This window comes from Lissotriton vulgaris, chromosome 7 (genome assembly GCF_964263255.1).
Source record: "Lissotriton vulgaris chromosome 7, aLisVul1.2, whole genome shotgun sequence".
NCBI classification, from domain to species: Eukaryota; Metazoa; Chordata; class Amphibia; order Caudata; family Salamandridae; genus Lissotriton; species Lissotriton vulgaris.
The window spans coordinates 346,704,834-346,724,070 of NC_141695.1; the positions used below are offsets into that span (position 1 = coordinate 346,704,834).

Consider the following 19,237-nt stretch of genomic DNA (forward strand, 5'->3'; position numbering starts at 1 on the left):
TACCAGCATGTCGTCCGCATAGAGAGAAAGCCGGTCCTCCCAGCCCTCTGCCCAGCGTATTCCCTTCAGAATTGGCGTGGTCCTTATTAAGGTGGCTAGTGGTTCCAATGAGATTGCAAATAGCAATGGCGAGAGCGGGCACCCCTGACGGGTGCCTCCCCCAGAGGGAACGTGCGTGAGATATGGCCGTTAGCCACCACCTGTGCAATCTAATCCATGCAATAATCTTGGGGCCAAATCCCAAACGAGACAGAACTTCAAACAAGTAATTCCACTTCACAAGGTCAAAGGCCACCTTGGCATCTAGTGCCAGTATTACTGCCTGTGATGGAATCGATTCCGCCTGAGCCAGCACCCCGTGTACCCTACGCAGATTTAGCGCCGTGTTTCTACGAGGCATAAATCCAGATTGATCCGGATGTATAATAGTGGGCAGATGAGGTACCAGTCTGGTCGCCAAGAGTTTGGCGAGGATTTTGACTTCCGCATTAAGTAGCGAAATGGGGCGGTAAGAGGAGCAATCCTCTGTTGGTTTCCCCGGCTTGGGGATGGCCACTATAGTGGCCAGCCTCTGGTCTGGTGGAAGTGTTCTCTTCTCTAAACATTCCCTGTACATTGATAGTAGATGTTTGCTTAGTATCCCAGGCGTAGATTGATACCATTCTATAGGTATGCCGTTCGGCCCAAGCGCCTTGCCTGGATTCAGTGCATTAATCGCTAGCTGTATCTCCTCTGCCGTTATGTCCGCATCCAGCTCTGTAGTTACCTCTGCAGGAAGCGTCTGGACCTCGATCTGTTCTAATGCCGTGCTAGCCATTGCAGGTGTTACTCCTCGCTCAGGGGTGTATACCCCCTCAAAGTGGGACGCGAGCGCCTCAACTATTTGTTCTGGACTTGTGTGCACCACCCCCTGTCTGTTCCTCACTTGCTGGATGCCCCTGGAGCTACCTCCCCTCTTATCTAGCCAGGCCAGCATCTTACCCGCTTTGTCCCCTACTTCATAAACTCTATTCTGCGTGTCAGCTATATGCCCCTTAACTTCACTCCGTAAATGGTCCGTGTAGAGTTGCTGTTGGATGTTAAGTATGTGAGCAGTTGCCGGTGTGGGTTGCTTTTCATGTGCTGCTGATAATTCCTGTAATATTAGTTCCAATTTGGTTAGCTCCAAAGCTTTTTCCTTTTTGTGACCTGTGATAGAGTTTATGGCCTGCCCCTGAACACCGCCTTATATGCCTCCCATAGTACCTCTGAGGAGCGAACCGAGACCACATTCTCGGTGAAATACTGTGTTGTCGCTTTTTTAAGAGCCTTGCGAACTTGGGGGATCTTCAGGTATGTAGCGTGTGTAGGGAATATTCGTTTGCGTGTCCTCTCCTGAGTGGATATCGTTAGGGTGATCGGGGAGTGGTCTGAGATCCCCCTGGGGTGAATTTCTATGGTATCTACGTGCTGGATGCCATTGCCGAGGGCCAGGAAGTGGTCAATTCTCAAAAGGCTACCGTGCACCATGGAGTGGAAGGTGTACTGCTGGGCCTGGGGGTGGATATGCCGCCAAATGTCAATTAAACCCATTGCTGTTAAAAACCGTTGGAAGCGGGAAGGTCCGCCGGTGGGGGCCACCGCCGGAAACTTATCCAGCCGGGCGTCCACAATGGCATTGAAGTCACCCCCCAAAACAACGTCCCCCACTGGAAGGGTCAGTAAAAAATCAGCTAGTTTCGGGAGCTGCACTGAGTGGAGTGCTGGGGGAATGTATACTGAAACCAAATTCAGGAGCCTACCCTCCCACTGGCCTTGTAAGGCCGCAAAGCACCCCTGGTCATCAGTCTTAGTTTGCAGTGGAATGAACTTTGACGTTTTCTGTAGTAGGATACCAGTTCCCCTGGACCCAGACGTAAAGTCCGAGTGGACTATCATTTTATATCCTTTCCTATCCATGGCCTTGGAAGCCCTTCCCGTTAAGTGTGTCTCTTGTAGTAGTGCTATAGTGGGTTTCTGCCTTTTTAGTGCGGTCAGCACCAGCCCCCGTTTGACCTTATCCCCTAGTACCCTCACATTCCATGTCAGTATTCGTAGGGGCAGTCCCTGCGAAGTCGGGTCGATCTCACCCGTGTCAACCGTTGGATTGTCTATCATTTGTGGTTATGATGTCGTTGGTGTGTCGAACCCGCTCCGTTCCCCAAATGTCATTGCTACACCTGTTCCACAGACTGTACTGAATTTTCATAGAAGAGCTAGACCATCTTTGTACATACCAAACTTCTGTTGCAGCACCCGAATGCCTAACATTATTCCTCGACCATACATATATATTCCAAACAACGTCAAAACAACCCCCCTCCCTCACCCCCCCTCCCTGCCTACCTGCTTATCGGACTTCCAACTGCCCGCCTCCCCAACTGAGCAGAGTGCTTAACCCATCCCAAAACCAGAGTACTTGCGTGTAGGGGGGAGAGCGTCACCCCCAGCAGGCGGCATCCCTGCTCACTTCCGAGGCTAACCAAGCCAGCGTCCAGTTGCAACTGTGAAACTTTAGTTCCATTAACAAGAGACAGCGACCATGTTTGCCCCTGCTATTCCGAGTCATTCGTTTCCGTCTGCTTCCACGAGGTCCTGAGTTGGGGATCGTCCCGTGCCTCCTCTGCCTAACTTTTGTGACCCCGTCCGGCTGTCATCGCGATGTCCGTTATGCGGCCTATGAGTCCTCCGTGGCCTGTCCGTAGTGTGCCAGCCCTCAAGCCAGTCCCTGGCCTCATCGGGGGAGTCGAAGAACCAAACTTTTTTATCAGCTACTACTCGAAGTCGGGCTGGGAAAAGCATTGAGTAAGGCAATTCCTTGTCCCTTAATGTTTTTTTTACCTCAAGAAAGGTTCTACGCCTCCGCGAGACCTCCGCCGTGCAGTCTGGGAAAAAGGACACCTTGGAGTTTTGGATCTGGATGGCCGGAGCCACCCTAGCCGCTTGTAAAATGGCGTCCCGGTCTCTGAAGTTAAAAAGTCTCGCCAGTATCGGCCTTGGTGGGCCTCCTGTCTTCGGCTTTCCTCCTGGCACCCTGTGAGCCCTTTCCACTGAAAAGAAATTCGAGAGACCTTTGGGTTGGAGTTGGTTTTTGATCATATCCTCCACATAAAGGTCCATTGCTCCCTTAGTTTCCGACTCCAGTACACCTAAAATTCGGACGTTGTTCCTTCGTGAACGCCCTTCTTGGTCATCCAGTTTCTCTTTAAGTAGTTTGTTGTCTGTTCGCAATTTACCCATTTCGATTTGCAGTTCCGACACATCCTCAATTAAGGATTTGGTCACCACTTAGACCTGTTTCACTCTCTCGTTCATCTTCTGGAGGTCCGCACGTATCAGGTTAACTTCAGTCGCCGTCGCCCCCACTGTCTCCTGTACCCGAGACAATGCCGCCAGGACGTCGTCCAGTGTGGCTTTCTTCGACCCTTCTGTGTCCGCCATTTTCCCCGCGGTCTTGCGTTGCTATTGCGGGGGAGTTTGTTTGTCGTAGGCGAATTTGTCGAGTTTGGCTTGTGTGGAGCTGTGTCTGGGGCCTCTGTTCGCCATGTTGTTCAGCCAGTGAATGTATGTTCGGCCCGCTAACAGGGGTGCACCACTTGGTCAGCGAAGAACTACCACTCGTGTTTCCTGGGTAGTGTCTGCATATTCGTCGCGGCAGCCCCTGCGTAGAACTTACTACCGGCCTCCCCACGTGTGCACTTGCCTGCTAGGTCTTCCACTGTGGACAATGCAGGTTCGGGCAGGGTCCCTTGCAAGCTGTTGGCACTCAGGGTGTTTCCTATGTTCCGTTCTCAGTGCTGCGGACCATGCACCCCTTTCTGTCGCCCCTGGGCAGTATCGCAGTGAGGTAGTCTTTCTGGCCACCGGAGGACACCCAGTTTAACAGGCGGCCTGATGGGAGTTTGTGGCTACTGCCCCCGGTGTTGCTCAGTATTTCGGATTGGTGCGGGCTCGGGGCGCAAGTATACAGGAGTCAATGATGAAAAAGGGGGGGGGGCTCGATTCCACGCGGAGCCCCGCGTCCCTTTGATGGCGCTCCCCGGATGTTCACGGAGACCGCTTACTGCTCCTCACTCCCCAGCCGTCCCCCTCCCGGTCCCGCAGTCTCAGGCTTACCCGCCCAGGGGGGGTCTCTTGTCCGAGTCACTGAATCGCCGCTTTCGGGACAGGTCGGCTGGCCAAGATGGCGGCCCGCCTCCGGAGTTGCGGTGCTTTCTGCTGTGGTTCGTGCCCGTTTTTTATTGCGGTGTCCGCTTTATCCACCCTCCGCCAGTCCTTCGGTGTACCCAGGGGGCTGTCGTTTCTTGTCCGGCGATTCGGTCGGAAGACCGAGACTTCCGGTTCATGGCACCCGCCGGGGCTCCACTTCTGCCCGGGTGCAGTCCGCCAGCCACTTCGCGGCGTTGATTAGGACAGCAGGCCCCTCCTCGCACCTCGCGGTTCCGCTGATTGCCGGGTCGCCGCTGCTTCTAAACTGCCTCGCTGGGTGTCGCACCGTCGCCAGACCCCGTCCGCCTCTACAGAGTACAAAATTTAGCGGATAATAGTGTCGGATTTACGGGGGATGCCGCCTTGCCGCGGGAGCCTCCCTAAGCTGCTGCCGCCATCGTTGGCTGCTAGCCACGCCCCCTGAAGGTCTTTTTTCATGACTTTTTAGGAACCGGGAAACTCTGAGCAGGACCCAGTAGCCCTTGAAAAGAGAAGTGACCGCTTCGCTGAGAAGTGCTGGTGCTGCTCCGTGAAGAGTGCTACACATGCAAAAAGCATGTGCTGTTGGTGCCCTGTTGAAAGTGCCGCAAAGCGACAGAGTGACAATTCTGGGTTGCTGAAAGTGCACCACTCATGCAGAGAAGTGCAGGCGCTGCCCTGCAGAAAGTGATGCAGTCTTGCTAACAGGAGCTGGTACTGCCCTGTTACAAGTGCCACAAATACCTTGTGGTTTGCTACACCCCCCCACCCTGCCATATATTAAAACTGGGGCATCCAGTCCCAGCCAGCAGCGTGAAGTCCGGCACGAGTGGAAAGGGAATCCCTGCAGGCAGCCCTCCCCTGGAGCCAATGAAATCAGCCCCCAGCGGCAGCAACAGTCGGTTCACAAGGACAGCAGCAGCCCCGCTCCCCTCCCCCTCCCCCTTCCCGCAGCCCCGCCATGGTCCAACCCCCTTGGAGTGCTTGGCTTCGCGCACGTGTGCTCGCCCCCTCTTCCCCCAGCCAGTGAAGTGACTCCGTGAGAAGAGATGCAATGAGTGTGCACATCGGCTGTCCGGGGGCAAGCTGAGATTGCCAGAGAAGAGACGCTGTGAGCGCGCACATCTCCTGTCCCCCTTCGGACGCAACAATAGATCTCGCCAAGGCGAGCAGCGAATGCACTGCGTCGCTAGGCGAGGCCTAATAAGGATACCTTTTCTATAGGTTCTTCCCCCCCCCCCTTGTTAAAAGGTTTAGACTTGGTACATTTGGGCCCACAGGTCATTACAAATGATTTTTGGTGATTCACCTTAAGATGTAATTTCATCATTAAATATTAAAACTGTTTAAAAGATTCTGAAGGCCATTTGCTGTTAAGAACAGCGTTGTCTGCATATAAGAGCATGTCTAGTACCAAGAGAAAAATTAAGGCGAATTTATGGTGTACAGAGTTGATGGAATGGTTGAGTGATGGGTCAGGAACTGCAATGCTTGTGCACAAAGGGATAAATTGGTCAAACCATGTAAGATACCGTTGGTTATGATGGAACCACCAGACAGGCCATGGCAGAAATTAGCTATTGAATTTATGGGGCCATTTTCTACTTTACCGGCTACGGAGTGTTACGCTCTTGTGTTATTTGAATGTTTTTCTAAGCAGCCAGAAGTTCGAATGGTAAATCAAATTACAACTGATGTGGTTGAATTTTTTTTAAGATGTGTTCTTGAGGAAAGGAGTGCCAGAGATTCTGGTATTAGACAACTGTGTGCAACTGATATCTGATAAGATGATCTTGTTCTTTAAGAAATGTGGTATTAAACATTCCGAGGTGGCTTTGTACAATCCGTCTGCAAATGGCCAGGTGAAACGTTTTAATTGAGTCATAAAGGAGGCGATACAACTAGGATTGCAGTCAGGGCTTTCCTGGAGGAAATAATTACAGAGCATGCTTTTGTCGTATAGAATAACACCTTATTCTGTAACAGGAAAAATTCCGTTTGATCTCTTGAGAGGAGGATAACCTGCTACTAATCTAGTACCATGATGGTTGATGGAGAAGAATTTTAAGACATTTAGTTTTGTACAGTATGGTGAAGCGAGAGAGAGGAGCAGTATCAGATGCATACCAAAAGGTATCCCAATGAGGAAGTAAACATACCTAAAATAGCGGTTGGACAGTATATTTACGTTAAGAAACCTGGATTTGTTGACAAAGGGAAACCTTGTTGGTCAGAACCATTGAGAATTAACAAAGGAATGAGTAGCTCAGTTCAGTTGGAGGATAGCAAATTATGGAATTTACATAGTGTACCGGCGTTTAAGAACTAAAGGAGTGGGTCTGGAGTAGGAGCAGGATGATGAACGTGATGATACATGAGGGAGGTTGAAGTAAATCAGGAGGACCACATTGAACGGAGGGAAATGGGTGTCTTCAGGACGCAAACAGGTGGAAACTGGTAGTAAATTAGTGGGGGGGGGGGGCTTTAGTAATGGGCTGCGGTGGTGTGGAAGGGGGAAGAGAGTGCCAACTTAGCTGGAAAATGTTGTGGTTGGTTAAGCATTTAAGATTTATACTTATGCTGCATATATATTGCAGAGTGTTGTGTATTTAGGTATTGTGGGATATGTAATACTTGTAATGCTGTTGGTATTATAGAGAATGTAATTCTTGCGAACTGTTATAGTAGAGTATCCTGTGTTATCATTATTAGAGAATATGTCATTCTTGCGAACTGCGATAGTACAGTTCTTGTGTTTTTATTCTGTTATTGCAAGGAGTAAGAGATAGTGGTGAAAGACTATGCTAAGAGATGTGTGGGTGATCAAGCAATTCTCGAAGGCGTTCTCTGAAGAACTGGGAACACTCAAAAATGTAATTTGACAGATCAAGTTGAAACAAGGGGCTATGACAATAAGACAGAAGTTAAGGGGAGTTCATATGAATGTGTTGAGTAGAAAAAAAATAATAGGTAGGTTGATCAAGGAGGGAATTATAGAAGAGGCGGAGTCCAATAATTTGATGTTGGCCATTGTTCTAGCCAGTAAGGCTGACAAGTGTCTTTTGAGATGTGTGGATTTTAGGGCATTGAATGGCAACATCATGATACATATTCACTTACTGCCAAACATGAATTAACTTGTGACTACCTTGCAAGTGGCTGGATCTACATTTAGCATATCATCAGATTGTTCTGAACCTAGAATCTGAAATACCACACCCTTCTTCACTCCTTAAGGATTTTTTCAGTTTAAAAGTATGCGATTTGGCTTGGCCTCAGTTTCAATATATGAAAAGCAATGTGTCATATCATTAAGAAAGCAGTTTATGAAGTGCTTCCAGGACGAGATATATATATTTATATTTTTGGACGAAATATATATATAGATTTTGTTTTTTCCAGTGGATGAGAATAAACAATTGGAACACATTGAGAAAGTCTGCATGAGTCTCTGTCAGACCAGTTCAGGGGTCCATGTGGCAAGCAGGGCCTCTACAGTGCAGGTTAGGGTTGTTTGACTCTGATGTCCTGGTATCTCTCCTACTTTGGCTCTCTAAAAATCAGCTAAGGTCAGCTACTTCAACACTTGTCTCTCAAAGGTAGTGATGCTGAGTAGTCACAGGCTTCTCATGGTGGTAGTGTGTGGGTGCTTGAGCTCTGCACTCAACAATCAAGCAGCAGCACAATAACTGATTGTGAAATGGCTTTACTATGACATGTGCATCCCGAACTAGATGTTCAATAGGAAGTCCTCCTCCAAGAGTAACCTTGACTGTTCAACTCTTTCTGTTACTCGCGAAGGGTGAACGCATTAAAGGGAGATGCTCGGCATTTCGATCAAGCTTGCTTCTGTTGTACCTGGTTTCTACTTTTCTGTGGCAAGACTTGATCCAAGCATTGCCTAAAAGCCATTGAGTTGTGCATGCACTGGAGATAGCTTGGCACCCTACTTTTACCAAAGTTAAAAGCGTTTGTTTTGTATTTTGACACGGATACCAGTTTGTGCCTTTACCCATTGACCTAGGTGGTGAGAATGTAATATGACTTTATATTATAATTCAGTTGTCCAACAAATTAAACAAACTTAGAAATGTCTTACCACTGGTATCCACTAAATATTGGGATCAATTAACATTATACATTTGTGACTGGACTACTGTCTTGCCGTTTATACAGGTATCCCAGCTGCTCGGATCCTTAGTCTTAAAGGAAAAGATTTCCTACTATTTTCTCCTATTGCTGAGCGAAGCAGATTCCACATCAATTGCATAATCAGGCCTTGAAAAATCATAAAAATGTTCATAGACTTGTATGTATAGTAACTTGAATAATCTACTCGACCAGTAAACTAGTCTCAAATTGGGCTATCCTAAGCAAATATTTTAATTTATGGAGCCGCCTTTTTCTTCATTATTAGATATAAGAACATTTTTTAAATGTGCAAGTTCATCATTTCTGTTGTATAATTTTTTATTTTATTTACTAGAGTAAACGTTTGTTCCATGTGTAATAAGAATCAAGCCCTTTTATAGGGTACACATGATTTGTTCACTAATAGCATTGTAATCAGGTCAGGGTAGGAATATTTCTCTGTTTATTTTTAAAAACTCACTTTTAATAAATATATTACTAAATCATGATGTGGTACTGTACTGCCATTTATAGACTGCACATTTCAACAAACCTTTCCATTAACATGCCATTTTACTGATAAAACTAAACAGCGTATAATGTTTGGAAATTGGGTTTCAGCAAAAATGTTTAGCATTTGCATATCACCAAGTAAAGTTTTCTGATTTGTTTGTACATTTCACTTATTAGCTATTTCATTGTTGTGTTAGAAAAAAAGCCTGACATCTTACAGCTTTGCACAGAATGATTGTCACACAGTTCACTTTACAAAATACTCTAACTGCATAGTCAGAGAAAGCAAAGCAAATGTAGGTAGACAAACTGACTTTTGACCTCAGTCTTTGAATGCAGAGCAAATGAGATAAGATAAAAGCAAGATTTAAAGGCATTAGAATGGCAAGTTGGCCCCATAAGTTGCTCGCCCTAATGAAATCTGACTCGTCATAGCTAGTGGGCGAGTAGATTTCTCAAAGTCTGATAATCTATGCATGTTCTATTATCTGGCACTATATCAAGAGAATCGGGTGTAATGGTGTCAACAGGCTGTGAGTGAGCAGCAAAGATAAGAACTTTCTAAAAAATGTATTAGCAACACCCGTTTACAGGAAGTAAGTGTTGGGACATCTGAATAGGCTTAATGTGGGGTGAGTATGGAAGTTGATTTTTGGAAATCTTGGTACTCTTGTTAGAACTCAGTAGTATTTTTAATCGGCTGCTATCTGCACTTTCGATTACATTGTTGCAGTAGACGAATTTAGGGATAGTTATTGGTTATTTTATAGTCAACAGGTCAAATTCAGGTAGAAAGGTTTGTATGTTTTTTGCTGCATCTTAAAACGAATTTAACTGAACTAATTAGGGAGTCTCTCAAAATGTAGGTTTGAATGTAAACTAATTACAAGGCTTTTACTTTCCAGGATTTGCAAAGATCCTGTCTATTGAGGTTATTTGAAATAGTGTGTGCCTATTATATGTATATGTTTTTTCAGTGAAAATGTGAAATCCTCATTATTGTCATAGTTGTTTTCATGATTTGGAAAAAAACGTTGATATTTTATGCTTATTGACAATGCAGCATTAAGTATAGTATACAGTGGTTACAGGTCGAGTTGTAAACAGATATATCATGGTGTCAAGCAGTAGAAGGTACAATTGGTAGTGGCCGGGTAAACAAAAATCATACAGTGAAAAGAAGTCACTATAGTCCGACTGTCAAGCAGCAGAAATAATACCTTTGACATGTCATATCATGTCGATGATGATCACTGGACATAGACCAGTCACATCCGTGCCTATATAATGCCAGGGTTACTCAAGATTCTATATAATATCACATCACTCAGACGATAGAACATACCACCCTAGTGAAAAGCAATAAATAACAAGCATTGGCATAGCCTATAGGTCTCGCCTTTTGGACCTTATAAGTGTTTAGACGTGCAGCATATTATCCTGGGTGCTGACTTGCCAGTCTCAACCTAAAAACTAGCTTTGGTAAAGTACTCAAGAATGTCCCTAAAATCTCAAGATCTCAGCATCAATCCTCTGACTAAACAGCACGAGGCAACTATTCTTAAGGAGACCGGATGACTACAGCTCCCAAGTTGCAACTGGACTAGATTAAGTCCTTGCTTGTAAACCTGGACTAAGGAAAACTTAAATTAATGCATCGAAGCAGCAAAGTCATCTTGCCGGCGTTATGGAGGGAAAATCCTCATTAATGCCTCGGATCATCTGAGCTAACCCGTTTCTCCTGACTGCACGGGGACGAGGGTCCCCGGTGTCCGGGATCCAATCCTTCATTTTGGGTTATCTTTTGCCTCGAGGACACTCAGCTCCACACGGGAAGATCCCTCTATAATGGGCAAAAAAAGAGGAGTGACACTCTGCTCTTTTACCATGTTAGATATGATTTCCTCCACAGAGGCCCTAAATAGCAGAAGTAAGTCCGGTCGGACCGGTATGTGTCTGTCCATCGGTCGGTTTGTTATCTGTCTTTGCGTGTGTCTGTGTGCCTCTGTTTGTGTTGTGTCTGCGTAGGTGCCTTGCTCGTCTGCCGACGTGTTCATGGGTACCTGCACGTCTGTGTCTGTGCACATCATTACCTTTATGGCATCAGCCCTATGTGCAGCGTTTTAAATAGGCCGGTACTTGCCGGTACCCAGTACAGACAGTTCTGCATGTTTCACCCTTCAGTTCCAGAGCTTGTCCTTTTCGAGGGAGCGTACAAATGCTCTTATGGGACAGCAGGGTGGTAGGCTTGGCAGGCTCAGATTAGGTATGGCTACTAGCTCAGAACAGGCGCCACCCTGCTCCTGAGGGGTTTCTAAGCACATGGAACCTCTGTGTACCCCAATGCGGAGTTACTGCGGAGATTCCGGCAGCGCTCATCTAAAATTCCCCAGGGCTGCCTCGCCCTTCCAGGGGTGGAGAAGGCCGGCGTCACACTGTGACTGACAGCTGGGTCCAATGACTCCAATCTAACCCTGCAAAGCCACCCACAAGCCGCTCCAGCCCACCTTCCAAGCGGTGCTGGTGAAGTGTTGTGTCCTGTGGCCCAAGCTCGGCATGCACAGCTTATGGGCACTTCTCGGGATTCGCAAGACTTGAAGAACAGGCTGTGTGTGACTTGTACTGGGAGAGAAGAGCTCCTAATCCAACAGATATGGGTAGTACAGGGCTCTTCACCTCCCAGTATGACCCTGGACACACGGAGAGGGAGACCTGTAGCAAACAGAACAAGCGTGCGCGCGCCTCGCGCTAAAAGTTTTTTTTTTTTTAAATAGTAGGATTTATAAGACGAACAAATGTTAATGGAGTCTCCTTTCTCGCTGGGCTTTCCGAGGGTACTGCCAGGGGTAAGATAGGGAGGGACCTAGAAGAACATCTGGAGATTTTCAAACTGCCCAGTACCTGCACTTCCTTAATTTAACAAGCATGCGCACCTCACGCTGACGAGGAGAGGAGGAGGAGGAGGCAGCGGAGAGAGGTGGGGGCCTGCGCCTGTTTCCCTTGCGAGAGCGAGGTTTCAAAGCTCTCTCCCGCAAGGGAATCGCCAAACGTGCACGCGTTGCCATTCAAAGCAATGCAATGCATGCTTGTTTTTGTGCCAAAACTGAATCAATTTCAAAAGGTCTTTTTCCTATGTAGCGCATGTGCTCTGCGTAGGCAAGACCTAAAAAGTAAGGGAGGAGAATCACAGCGAATTCAACGTAATTATGGGACGTCCCGTCGACTCCCTTCTTCATCGGGTTTAGAGTACATACGCCTGAAACGGGGCCCATATAATTTTCAGGCAACTACAAGATGGCATAAGAGCATGGTAATCATCAAAGTGAGTATTACAGTATGCCATACCGTCTGCCATTCAGATATCGTCGGCGAAGGTCCTTTCATCCAGCGCACCGCAACCCTGCGTCCCGCCAGCTAAAGACCAAGTGCCACAAGTTCCCTACTAGTTTTTGAGACGTCACAATCATATCCCAGTAGTGCCAACAAAGGAGAGCAACACAATACTTCGCCATTGATTCCTCCCAACACTCTAAATATCTCAATCCAGAATTGATAAATGCCGGAACAGAACCATGCCATATGTTCGAAGTTAGCTTCCCCAGTGCTATAGCGAGCACATCTGGAATCCTCTTTGAAACCATACAGATGTAAGCTGGCCGGGGTATAATATACTCCGTTTGAAAAACTTGAAATGTGTTAGGCGAAAGCGTCAGCTTAAAGATACAGTACGAATCACTAAGCAGCAGCAGGCTCTTTGCTTATCAGTGATTTCTATGTCTGGTTCATCCTGCCAGGCATTGTGAGCCTTAGAGTGCTTAGTTGTTTTCATTGTTGCATGTTTTGAGATTGAATGTGTTTTGTGACTAAGGAGCGCTTGCCTCCATTTTCTTAATACTTAATTAGAATGAAACATTTTATATTTTTAGATCTGTGTTAGTTTACATCCATTCAGAATCTGAATATTGATTTCATATTTCTCAAATAAATCTGATAATTTACTTTTTGCAGGCCTTGCCCTGAGGTCCAGCTTTTCCTATCAAAGTGATGGCATCAGCTGACAAAACCCTCCTTGCTGCAGAGATGGAAGAGGAGAGTGAGGAGGCAGTGTTCAAACAGATCTTGCTTCAGGTATTTGAATGCTTATTAGCTGTCTCATTCTGGAATACGTGGTACACTAACGTCCTCTGTTGGGAGAACCAGTTTAGCATATGATTCACAAGTTTTCTAGTCCCAGACTCTGTTTTTTTTTTAACTGTTTCTTTAAATGCCAGTGCACTGATGTGATGGAGTGAAGCTTAGGACTGGAAGAGAGGTAGGTGCCTTTGAGATGTTGAACACTGCTAACCTTTTATGATTTGTTTGTTAAATGTAAATTTGTGATAATTCATATTTTTGCCAATTTTACTGGTATTCATTTGTATTTTTATGTTCTAGTAAAAATGAAGATCCACTCTAGCCAGGTGTTGTATTGTGCTATGTTATTTATCTAGACCGTTTGTGGTCGAGTGATGTTTACTTCTCTGAGCCAGCACCCCCCCGCCAGATCAGCGAACCCCAGCCAGGCCGCCGACAACCTCACGAAGTGGATCAACAACTGCGTGGACGAACTCGCCCCACTGAGGACCCCGCCTAGCAGACCCGGCAGCAAGAAGGCCCCATGGTTCACCGACGAACTCAAGAGCTCCAAGAAGAACTGCCGAGCCCTCGAGAAAGCCTGGAGAAGGGAACCAACACCGGACAACATGACCGCCCTCAAGCTTGCCACCCGGAAGCACCACCAACTGATCCGCGCCACTAAGAAAACTGCATTCAAGGACCGGCTGGACAACAACGCACACAACTGCAAGGAACTCTTCAACACCGTCAAAGAGCTCTCCAACCCCAACGCCGGAAACAACAGCATCACCCCATCGCAAGACCTCTGCAACTCCCTCGCCTCCTACTTCCACAACAAGATCGCGGATATACACAACAGCTTCAGCACTCAACCGACGCACGCCACAACCGAACCACCGCCCCCCACCACCACCCTCCGCGCCTGGACTCCGACCAGCACCGAAGACACCATCCGCTTGATGAACTCCATCCATTCCGGATCTCCGACCGACCCCTGCCCTCACCACGTCTTCAACAGGGCCGACGCGGTCATCGCACCCCACCTGCGGGACATCATCAACACCCCCTTTGACACCGCCACCTTCCCAGAGAGCTGGAAGCACGCCGAACTCAGCGCTCTACTCAAGAAACCTACAGCGGACCCCACCGAACTCAAGAATTACCGCCCCATCTCGCTCCTCCCGTTCCCAGCCAAAGTCATCGAGAAGACCGTCAACAAGCAGCTGGCCGCCTTCCTCGAGACGAATGGATCCCTCGACCCCTCACAGTCGGGCTTCCGAGCCAACCACAGCACCGAGACCGCCATCATCACTGCCACCGATGACATCCGAGCCCTGATGGACAACGGAGAAACAGCGGCCCTCATCCTCCTAGACCTCTCCGCGGCATTCGACACTGTCTGCCACCACACCCTACTGCAGCGCCTCAGCAACGTCGGAATCCAGGAGAAGGCAATGGATTGGATCATCTCCTTCCTCAACGGAAGAACACAGAGAGTCCGTCTACCACCGTACAAGTCAGAGGCCACCGAAGTCATCTGCGGCGTCCCTCAAGGATCCTCGCTGAGCCCCACCCTCTTCAACGTCTACATGAGCCCCCTCGCGGCCATCGCACGCCAACACAACCTGAACATCATCTCCTACGCTGACGACACCCAGCTGATCCTCTCCCTGACCAACGACCCCGCCGCCGCCAGAGCCAACCTTCACAAAGGGATGAAGGACATAGCCGAGTGGATGACGACCAGCCGCCTGAAACTGAACTCAGACAAGACGGAGGTCCTCATCCTGGGCTCCTCACCCTCCGCCTGGGACGACTCCTTGTGGCCCCCCGCCCTGGGCAGCGCACCCAAACCGACAGACCACGCACGCAACCTGGGCTTCATCTTGGACTCCTCCCTCACCATGACCAGACAAGTCAACGCCGTCTCCTCGTCATGCTTCAACATCCTGCGCATGCTACGGAAGATCTTCCGGTGGATCCCCACCGAGACCAGGAAGACGGTCACCCAGGCCCTCGTCACCAGCCGACTGGACTACGGCAACGCCCTCTACGCCGGAACCACCGCCAAGCTCCAGAAGAGACTCCAGCGGATCCAGAACGCCTCAGCCAGACTCATCCTCGACATCCCACGACACAGCCACATCTCCGGACATCTGAGAGACCTGCATTGGCTCCCCGTCAACAAAAGAATCACCGTCCGCCTCCTCACCCACGCACACAAAGCCCTACACGATCAAGGCCCCAGCTACCTCAACAACCGCATCAACTTCTACGCTCCCAAACGACATCTCCGATCAGCCAGCCACGCCCTCGCCGCCGTCCCCCGCATCCGAAGAATGACAACGGGAGAAAGGTCCTTCTCCTACCTGGCCGCCAAGACCTGGAACTCCCTACCGACCGACCTGCGCCTGACCCAAGACCACCTCTACTTCAGGAAGAAGCTCAAGACCTGGCTATTCGAGCAGTAGCAGCACTCCCCCCCCACCCCCCCCCCCCCCACATAGCGCCTTGAGACCCTCCGGGTAAGTAGTGCGCTATATAAATGCCTGTGATTGATTGATTGAGTTTCAGAATAAAATAGATAGCGAGGTGATAACAAGCAAGTGCTAGTGCTCTTAACCCTTTTCGTGCCTCGGGTGGGCTGTGCTGGTGACGGCCCGCTCGCCGCACCTGCGTGGCGCGAATTTCGCGCCTGCGCTGACATTCTAACGAGCGGGCGGGCCGTGACGGAACCGTTCCGTCACAAGCACAGTCCACCCGAGGGCCGTAACGGAGCGGTTCCGTCATTAGTACGGGAGCGCCGCGCGGCCCCACCTCCCCCTTAGCGCTGCGGCTGAATAGCCGCCGCAGCTAAGGGGTTAATGTGTGAGCATATTAACTTTGTAAGAATAAACAGTTTTAGCTCAAATGGTGAATGTGTCTTAACACCAGGGTATCAATGCTCTTATTGAATAAAGCAGCCATGATTAAAGTGTCTGCTAGTCATAATACTCAACTTACTAAGTTCTTGGAGGACAACACGTTATTGGATTGTGCCCAGTATGGCTTTAGAAGTCAACATGGGCCTGAGCTGGCTCTGATAAATGAATCGGAGGAAGTTAGAGAGGTTCTGGACAAAGGGGGCAAGGCAGCACTGATCCTCTTGGACCTCTCGGCGGCCTTCGATACGGTTGATCACAGCCGGCTTACTGGCCGCCTTTTCTCCTTGGGAGTTAGAGGCAAGGCGCTGGCCCTGCTAAAATCCTTTCTTACGAACAGAGAACAAAGGGTGAAGCTTGAAGGACACAGCTCGTCTTGGTTCACCTTGCCCTGTAGAGTTCCACAGGGCTCCTCACGGAGTCCAACACTTTTTAATGTATATGTTACCCCCCTCTGCCTGCTCATAAAGTCCTTTGGTTTTAAAACGGTGTCCTATGCCGATGACACACAAATTGTGGCTTTCTTTGCTGAAGACCACCCCAGATACCGCGCTAAGATTTCAAGAATGTATGCGCAAGGTTGGGCAGTGGATGACCCAAAACCACCTCAAACTGAACGCAGGAAAAACCGAGGTACTGTTCTTTAGAAGTGACACCTCTTTCTGGGGTCCAAATTGGTTGCCACAGAAAATGGGCGAAATTCCTACCTTAACCAACAAAGTGAACAACCTCGGAATCATTTTTGATTCCAGACTATCCTTTGAAGGGCAAATTAACGCCATCGCCTCTTCTTGCTTTTATTTAATGAAAACCATCAGGAAGATCATTTCCATCATTCCGCTGGAGCTCCGGAAGGCAGTAGTGACAGCACTTATACTGTCCAGACTGGATTATTGTAATGGACTGTTTCTGAACATACGTACCCATCTCCTAAAAAAAATGCAAGATCTACAAAATGCAGCAGCTCTGCTGCTCTTCAATATCCCTAAACAGCAATCGGTAGCACATCCCCTTCTTCCTTGCACTGGTTGCCCGTGCAAAGAAGGATAGAATTCAAGGCTCTCTGCTCCTCCTTCAAGGTACTCCACGACTCGGACCAGTCTTTCTTACAAACACATTTCAGTGGTATCTCCCTGGAAGGGAGCTTCGATCTGCAACCTCTGCCAATCTGGCTACTTCCAAATTCAAAAAGGCAACGTGGGGGGGGGAGGGGGAAGAAGTGTTGTGGGAGGGACAGTGAAGCTGTGGAATTCACTCCCAGTACGACTGAAGACTGAAAAGAATCTTATGACATTTCGAAAATCATTAAAAACCTTGTAGTTTACCTGTAGTGGCTCTCTCGTCTTGCTCTACCCATGCAGGCTCACTCTTTAGTTCTGAGCCGGTGCGCCTAGACACCTTTGGGTATTAGTGCGTGTTATAAATATACATTTCATTTAATTTTTTCCTGCCCCACCACAATATTATTACTACAAATACAGAAATAAAATTTTATTTCAATGAGACTGATCTCTCAACAACCTAACATGTTTTGCTTGCAGAGCACAGAGAGAGTTTGGTAGCAATAGATGGAGTACCGTAGGGGTAACTGTTTAGTTGCTGCATAAGGCTCTCAGTACTGTTGACTAAGTGTAAGTACTTATACTTTGAACATGAGGGTTGAATTCCTGCTGCTCCTTCTAGTTTTATAGCTGTGGAGTCACTTGAAAAGGTCTTCTTGAGGAATCCTATAGTAAATTGCTTGCAAAGTGCCTTTGCCATTGTTGCTAGGAGATACTGAGGTGGGCTAACCTGGCTTAACACAATGCTGTAACACTGTATTAAGACTATAATAGCTGTGGGAGATGGCTTGATCAGGTTGAAAACATGGGTACCACTATGCTATTTCATGTAAGAAATATCTATCTAGGCCAGTCTGAGCCATTCAAGCATAAGAATATCACACTCCTGAAATATACTAGATTATCAGGATCTTTAGATAAGAGACCTGTGAACATATTAAAAGTTATGATACTTCAGTAAAGTGTACATAAAGGCCCAAGCAAATATGAGCTCACTGAATGCTCTGTATGAGGTAAATGACCATAATAGTGCTTTGAAACCTTTGTCAAGCCGTTTGTTTGGAAACCTTGTTTCATGTCTCCAGCAATGTCCCATGTTTACCTAGATACTTTGCAAAGTCTAATGTCTGCATATAATAATTGTCACCTCTTCTTTCTGCAGGCCTCACAAGAAATGCAGAGTCGGATGCCCAGTATTTCAGATTCCAAACCCATCCGGCCACAGCCAGGTAAGGAGCATGGGCATCCGCAGAAATGTTTCCAGGGGGAGGGGGGGGGGGGGGGGCAACATTTTAACTTCATCACCATTCTCCGACATGCTTGAGCACAAGTATTAAATACAGTAAAAAAGGTAATAAGACAAAGAGCTTAAATAAACAAAGACACCCATAGGGGGAAGAGAAAAATCTTGTGAGGCGCCACAGCAGACGACCTGGCAACTACAATAAAACAGAGAGAAAAACTAAAAATGACCGGAAAAAAACAAAAACATTTTAAATCAGGTTGATGCGGTTCTAGAGCATGGGAACTCAAAAACTTTCTCTCAGGGGCCAAATTTAAAGTGTGGTTTGTGGCCGAGGGCTGCACCGGTGGAGGCGGGGTCAGTGGGGGAGGGGGTAGAGGCTAGAGCAACAAAAACAATTATGACCATGAGGTTGAACACAGGTCCCTTCAGCGGACGCCTTTGTCCACGTAGCCACCAGACCCGGCATACACACATCTTTCTCTCTCTCTCTCTGTCTCTGTCTCTCTCTCTCTCTGTCTCCCTCCCTCTCTCTCTGTCTCCCTCCCCCTCTCTCTGTCTCCCTCCCTCTCTCTCTCTCTCTGTCTCCCTCCCTCTTTCTCTGTCTCCCTCCCTCCCTCTCTCTCCCTGTCTCCCTCCCTCTCTCTCCCTCTGTCTCCCTCCCTCCCTCCCTGTCTGTCTCTCTCCCTCTTTCTGTCTACCTCCCTCTGTCACCCTCCTCCCTCTGTCTGTCTCCCTCTGTCTGTCACCCTTTGTCTGTCGCCCTCTGTCGGTCTCCCTCCCTCTGTCTCCCTCTCTCTCTCCCTCTCTCCCTCACTGTCTCCCTCCCTCTCTCTATCTCTCTCTCTCCCTCCCTTTCCCTCTCTCTCTCTCCATCTGTCTCACTCACTCTGTCTGTCTATCTCGCTCTCTCTCCCTGTCTCCCTCCCTCCCTCTCTCTCCCTCCCTCTGTCTGTCTCTCTCCCTCTGTCTACCTCCCTCTGTCGCCCTCTTCCCTCTGTCTGTCGCCCTCTGTCTGTCGCCTTTTGTCTATCTGTCTCCCTCCC

The 19,237-nt window shown here is 48.2% G+C and overlaps 1 protein-coding gene across 2 annotated transcripts in view; it reads left to right on the forward strand.

The window, feature by feature from the left end:
- Positions 1–19,237, forward strand: part of PIH1D1 (PIH1 domain containing 1) — a 159,601-nt gene that overhangs the window by 34,644 nt on the left and 105,720 nt on the right. For both annotated transcript variants that reach the window (XM_086930228.1, XM_086930229.1), the window contains exons 2-3: positions 12,859–12,978; positions 18,111–18,177. In XM_086930228.1, coding sequence (XP_086786354.1) covers positions 12,895–12,978; positions 18,111–18,177 — 151 coding nt within the window. In that variant the 5' untranslated portion in view covers positions 12,859–12,894. The remainder of the gene's footprint in view (positions 1–12,858; positions 12,979–18,110; positions 18,178–19,237) is intronic.